The sequence below is a fragment of the Anoplopoma fimbria genome, chromosome 23 (assembly GCF_027596085.1).
Source record: "Anoplopoma fimbria isolate UVic2021 breed Golden Eagle Sablefish chromosome 23, Afim_UVic_2022, whole genome shotgun sequence".
NCBI classification, from domain to species: Eukaryota; Metazoa; Chordata; class Actinopteri; order Perciformes; family Anoplopomatidae; genus Anoplopoma; species Anoplopoma fimbria.
In genome coordinates this window covers 10,096,428-10,103,357 of record NC_072471.1, presented here as the reverse complement: position 1 = coordinate 10,103,357, position 6,930 = coordinate 10,096,428, and the positions used below count along the sequence as shown (strand labels likewise).

The 6,930-nt window shown below is 40.6% G+C and overlaps 1 protein-coding gene across 1 annotated transcript in view; it reads left to right on the top strand.

The window, feature by feature from the left end:
• LOC129112659 (lysine-specific demethylase RSBN1L-like) overlaps positions 1-6,930 on the top strand; it is a 29,532-nt gene that overhangs the window by 3,815 nt on the left and 18,787 nt on the right. Inside the window, exons 2-4 of the mRNA XM_054624852.1 lie at positions 2,525-2,671; positions 6,042-6,628; positions 6,752-6,910. Coding sequence (XP_054480827.1) covers positions 2,525-2,671; positions 6,042-6,628; positions 6,752-6,910 — 893 coding nt within the window. The remainder of the gene's footprint in view (positions 1-2,524; positions 2,672-6,041; positions 6,629-6,751; positions 6,911-6,930) is intronic.

Genomic DNA, 6,930 nt, shown 5'->3' with positions numbered 1-6,930 from the left:
AGCAGTTCAATAGAATAACAAAGAGTGTATTAACCTTATTGCTTAATCATTTTGAGACCAGCCTGAATGGTGAAGCAGGGGTTTGTCCCACCAACAGGGTTGGACTGACTGTCTGGATTAGCAGGATTTTCACCAGTCAATTTATGTCCAGCATTGTTTTCACATGAAAGTGCTCTTCTAGCTGTGATGACTTATCCTGTCAGATTTCTCCACAAAGCACTAGGAAACAGAATTTGCTTCATTCTATTTGTTAATTAAGATTCCCAAATCATTAAATCGAATAGTATAATCAGACACACAGTGTATGATAAATATAAGTGTTAAATGTTAATAATATTAAAGGGCACTGGAACCTTTGAATGATTGAATTTGCCGCTTGCAGATTTAATGTTTTTTGAGCAGGTTATCCTGTTCAGGGTCACACGTATCCCAGCATGACTTTGGCGAGAGACAGGTGTCTTTGCTAACACAGTGGCTGTGCTAACACTATGCTGTTCCAAGTTAACACAGGTTAAATGTAATTGATTTTTATTAACAAAGCCAGTTTTGAACTTAATAAATATGTAAAATAAGTATATAATAAATAAAGAGGACACCCCATCGACTTTCTGGTTTGATGAATCTCCACCCCAGCTCTAAAAGGTTTGATAGCAGTGGGGACCGATGTGGTTGAAGTTAGTAAAGTGTCTGCCTCTGGCCCTCTGTCTTTCAAAGTGTTTTCTCTCCTGTGAACATCCAAACAGTGAAACCGCCTGCTGTTTCCCTTCAAAACCGGCCGCTGCAAGAAAGTCAGAAAACAAAATCGGAGAAAAACCGAAAAGCGGTTTCACTTGCGTTCATTAACGCCTCTAGTTTTGTGTTGTGTTGCCCCGACAAAATCAATCATGTTTCTACATTTTAGTTACTGACCAGTTTGAAACTTGTGATTCTCAAGCCACGGGATAGTCTCCTCTTTATTTTAAGAGGGATACTCTTCCACCAAGCTGCAATAAATCAGAGAACATCTCCCATGTATTTAAGGTCTGGTTTGCCACCGGGGCTAATTCATCGCCCATAGCCTCTAAATTAAAGTTTGTGAATGTAGGCATGACATGGTCTCACATGTTTTTATAACTCTGGCAGTAGATCTGAGCCATCCGGCCTTTTATAAGCAGCTTCCTGTGGATCTAAATTGGTGTTTTTGAAAACGTGCTGTTTTTTCTTCACCAGGCAGCTTACAGTGTCTGGTAATTTTACAGCATTTGTTTTGCAGCGTTCTCAAAACGGTTAGTTAACATTCTTGGCGTTCCTCCTATTAACTACAAGGTATGAGGATAATGACTACCTGCATGTTAAGTAGCAAAGAAAAACGACCCACTGAACTTCAAAATGCCACGGTATTTGTTTAAATACAATCATTAAAAAGAGTGTATCGATGTACCTCTAATTCTCCTACTGCTCCCTTTAAGCCTTTTTTTTTTTTTTTTTTTTTACTTTCAAAGCATTTTCTCTTTTGATCCTGCAAACAGCAGAGTCCAACCCCACTGTGTTCGTTTTCCCACTCCCCACATCCACAGGAGAGTGAACAGTCTGAAAACACAGCTTCCTTTTTAAAAGATGGATCTGACTGAGTTCAAAGAAAAAAGTTCTTTGGAAGGGGAAAGAAAGAAAGAAAGAGAGAATCAGCAAAATAACTACTGTGGAAAAAATAATGGGAGTTTTTTATGTGTGTATGAAAGGAAATAAAGAATCAAAGGAGGGCGATGTATAAAAGATTTGATAAAATGAAAGTTATTTTAAGAAAGGTGAAGTTTTCTTAGCTCAGCTGGAGGCGAGAAATTATGATTTACCATCCAGCCACACTTGGGCATACCTTCCAGAAAGCACTGAAGACGTGTGTGTGTGTGTGTGTGTGTGTGTGTGTGTGTGTGTGTGTGTGTGATGGTACGATATTTACATTTTAAACTGATGCAGTGAGTGCAGCATTACAATGCCCTCAAATTCATTGATCTGTAATATTTCTTCAACACTGAAATGAATCTCTCAGACGGAGAAACGCTGGGAAAGGAAATAAAATGAGTCAAAAAAGCAGGAGAGGATTCAAACTGTAGCATATTGATCTAGCGGAGGCCGAGAACATGAGACGGGGATAAGTTGGGGAGAATAAAATGTGAAGTATATAGTGATGAGATGTTGCTCTTAGGTTATGTGTGAAATTGCAGAGTGACTGCTGCAGTCTTTAAGGGAATGGGAAGGTCAGTACGGTGCTGTGGAAACATGAGAGATAAGAGTAGAGGCTTGGAGGAGAGACGGATTCGTTGCAGCAGGGAAGGGAAAAAGCCTACATGATGTAGGAGGAAGACCAACAAGATTAAGGAATCTGTGACGGCCAAGGTGAAACACTTGGCAAGCGTTTAGTTAAGGGGTTAGAGAGAAAAAATCGAAGTGTGCTCAGCGTAGTGTGTGTGTGTGTGTGTGCGTGTAGTGAGTAAATCTAAAGTATTTCAAGCACCCAGACCTGAAGCCCTCTTCTCTGCTCCCACAGAGCACTCCGACAAGGCGAAAGAGAGAGGCCGAGAGGAGAGGGAGAAGACCAAGGTCAAAGACCGAGAGAAAGAAAAGGAGAAGAAGAAGCACAAAGTGATAAACGAGATCAAGAGGGAGAACGGAGAAGTCAAGCAGCCGATTAAAGGTTGGTGGAAACACACACACACATTAATGCAAACCAAGTGATTTACTTAGGACAGAAAGATCTTCTTTTTTTTTTTTTCAGTTGATCCTTTGGTCCACAAAATGTCTAATCATTAAAAGCCCATCATAATTTCCCAGAGCCTATGATGATGTCGTTAATTTTTGACCTTGGAAACAGCAGGTTGTCAGAAAAACAGGAGGTCCATTCACTTCATGCTTCCAAAGCTCTCAATCAGTTCTTGTGGTCTTCCTCAGCGAATGGAGTTGCTCCGTTGTTATGGGGATGCTTTGGCTTAGTAGAGATGGAGTTTCGGTCATGTCACTACTGTGTGGACCTTACACTAGATATATCTGACTCCCCTAAATTACATTACAATGTATGTAATAGGGAGCTATAATAGGTGTTGCATGATTTGGAGCATATTTATGAACATCAATATATCATGTTATTGGCCGGTCTCGGTCAATGAATTCCTTCAAATTAAGCACTAAGAAGAGGGTATTAAAAAGTCTTCATTTACCAAAAAAAATAAAAAATCTCTCCTACCCTGAGCAGTAATATTGGTTATAAAATGTATTTCTATGTGATTACTGTGTTTTACGTTTCACACACTTGATCACATTTCAAGTGTTTAAAGTTTTAATGCAACTATTAAATTGTATCTAGTTTTAGAATAAAAACTAAGCTGATGTTAAAAGACAGGCTTAAATTCATTTTTTTTTAATTGTAAGCTATTTTTTTTTTTAAGTTTTGTGCAACCTGGTTTAATCGACCAACAAGAAATTGCTTGATATTAAAACACACAACATAAATATTTTTGGCAATTAATTGGGAATAGTGACAAAATATACAATATGTACTGAGGCAGGACATTTTACTGTTGAATAACTTTATTTAACAGTATTATACAAGATAATACTACATTTTGGAACAGTAAAGGACATTGTGAGTTAAACCATAGATAGAATACGCATTAAAATACAATATAGATTTTTAAACCTTGACTTAAGAAAATACAGCTCAAAGATTCCTAAAAATGTAGCCTATAAAACATGATTGTACAATACTTTATGTGTGGATAACGGCCAACCTTTACACCATCACAAACCGGTGTGTTACAAAGCTACTCTGTGTCTCCAGTTCTATCAGTCGGGCTCTGTTGTGTGAACGTGTCTGTGTTATCTGGTCACTTTATGAATGTGGCGGCGAGTTCCATTGTTAACCTTTCGACAGTTGTAAATTATTTTCTGAGCGCTGTTACGTAAAGTCCCTTCCTCTCTCTCTCTTTATTTCTCTCTCTCTCTCTTTTTATTTGACTTGACCGTTTTAAACAGACACACAATCACACTAACACACCACTAACTGAATGTAGGCCATTTTTATTCAGATTGATCTAAAGCTCCTGTCAGACTTGTGGTGTCTATGTGCAATTATGCCATACATTTGAAGGACTTAGTAAGACTTGGGCCACATACACACAGCTGGTGTCTGCAGATGAAAAATACAGCTCCCTCTTTCAATCTTCATACTTTCTGTTTACTTTCTACTTTCTGCCCTCATAATAATATAATCGTATATATATCGTATAACTGTAAGAGCTGAGAAGTGAGAGGGAGCGAGGCTGATGAAAAGAGTGTATATGTATTATTAAGTCTGCAGTCATCATGCCAGAGAGGCCGGTATTTAATCATGTGTTTATAGGATAAAAAGAGACGCACTGGGATACATGATGGGAATAAAGAGGGAGACGAGGGAGAGGCTCTGCTCACCAGAGAGAAAGTTTTCAGTAGCAGTGAGTGAGACATTTAATCAGAGGGTGTTACTTTTGCAAATGTTGGGAGTGTGGGAGTCAGGGAGGGGATGTTAGATATTTAGTTAGTGAGAGAGTGTTAAGTTCACAATTGAAAAGGGTGTCGGAGGGAGAGAGGGAGGGAGAGAGAGAGAGAAAACATGTATTGGAAATCAATAAGCAGCTATTCTGACCGTAAGACTGCTTTACTACCACTGAGGCTTGTTTGTTTGTTTGTTTGTGTTTGTGTGTGTGTGGATAGAATTTGAGGAGGGGTGACTTTTGTGTTTAAGAGCTTTTGGATTTGTAGCATTGGTATTGCACTGCAAATACCTTCTTGCTGTTGCTCTCTTCATTGCTGACACACACGCACACACACACACACACACACACACACACACACACACACACACACACACACACACACACACACACACACACACACACACACACACACACACACATTATGTTACTCTCTCTGCTCTTTTTCATTGTCTTTCATTCCCGCCGTGTGTGGGGTACAGACTACACTGAATGTGTGTGTGAGTGTGAATGAGATGATAGCTGATATTGGAATTATGCTGAGGCAGCAGCTATCAAAGCGACTCACATGAGCGCGCGCACACACACACACACACACACACACACACACACACACACACATACTGTAAATGTATACATGAACCACTTGTTTACACAACCGCTGTCGGCCAAGAATAAACCAGCCAGCAACACTTTTCCAGATAGATATAAACAGCTCTGACACACACACAATTGTATATACACACACACACACACACAAAATACTAACAGTAGCACTGTGCATAAATTTGCAAGCTCCACTCTGTCCCGCCTCAGGCTTCCAAGAGACGGTCCACCATGTACGGTATTATCTCTGCTTAGATATGCCACTCGAAAGCGTATTTCCTGGCTTAGTCATATCTGCTTTTTCTCAACTGATGCCATTTGAGGGCTCTTCAATTTATTTTCTGCATGCACCCCAGGAGATTTCACACCATCTGGGAGACGCTATGAGTCATCTGTCTACACTAAAATAGTTAGGACTCATTATTTCTGTCTTATGGGTTTTTAAACAGGGGATTATCAGGTACCAGTTTGTTTTGATCATTTAAAAAAAAAAACTGTGAAAGTAAATAACACAACAATCTGGGTGAAAGTCTTACGGGGTATTGTTTATTTTTAGTCACACAACACATCACATCATTTGCAGGTTTCCTTATTCTCTTCACCTTATTTTGATAGAACTTTGCTTAAGCTTTTGTCATTTTAAGAGGACCTGATTCAGTGAAAATGGTCTTCTTACAGCAGGGGAATGAAAAGGGCTGAGTGTTGGTTTGTTGATCCATCACACATCGGACTTGAATAGATTTTTTTATCAAAGCTTGGCTGAATGATCGTCTCCCTACTCCCTCTAAGCCTTATCAAAAAATTACTTTTTCCTTCATACTTTTGTGTTGATCTTGTAAGAATGTCTTCTCCTGTAAAATATATCTTCCTTTAAGTAATAAGGTCCTCCTCTCTCTCTCTCTCTCCTTTCTCTGTCACTCTTTCTCTGTCCAGATGAAAACGAGAAAGCGAAGATCAACTCCGAGGAGCTGCAAATCAAAAAGGTGAAGAAGAAAAAGAAGAAGAAACACAAAGAGGGGGAGAAGCACAAACGAGTGAAGATGTACCACCGCTCCTGCCAAACCGTGTGTGCTGGCCTACATCTCCTCCCTTCATCCTCTCCACCTCCCACCTCTTCTTCCTCACCCTCTGATCCCACTCATAACTCCCCCCTGTCTCCATTTAAGTCCCCTCTACCGGTTTACCCTCAACCCAACAACAAAACCACACAACTCTTACCTTCATCTTCTCCTCTTTCCCCTAAATCCCCCTTTAACTCCTCTCCCCTCAACTGTCCCAACTTCCCATCGTCCTCCATGAAGACGCCGCAACCTTCCCAAACCAAACACCAGCCGCAGGGCGCCTACCCGGGCATGGCGGGCCTGGAGTTCGCTTCATACATCCACATAGAGAACCAACCAAACGGAGGAGCCCTTGTGGCCCACGCCTACACATCCCAGCTGTCCTCTCTCTCCGTGAGCCAGAGGCAGAGATTTGCCCAGGAGTTTGTCACCTTGGCTTTCAGTGAGGACTCATCCCAGGTATGGCAGAGACATATTTGATCCGTGAGTGTTGAGATCAGAGCAGCCTGCTGGAGATTAATGGAAGTGCTTTTTATTTTTTATTCTAATATTTAGATTAAATTACTGTCCTTGTTTTTTCAGGCAGCTCATTACGTCATGGGGATTGTCCACGGGGAAGCCGGCTACCTGCCTGACTTCTTGGACTACTTCTCAACCAAGTTCCCATCAGCTCCGGTCAAAATAGAAATACTGGGCAAGAAGGACATCGAAACCACCACTATGGCTAATTTCTACTCTCAGGTCAGTCAGACACAATCACA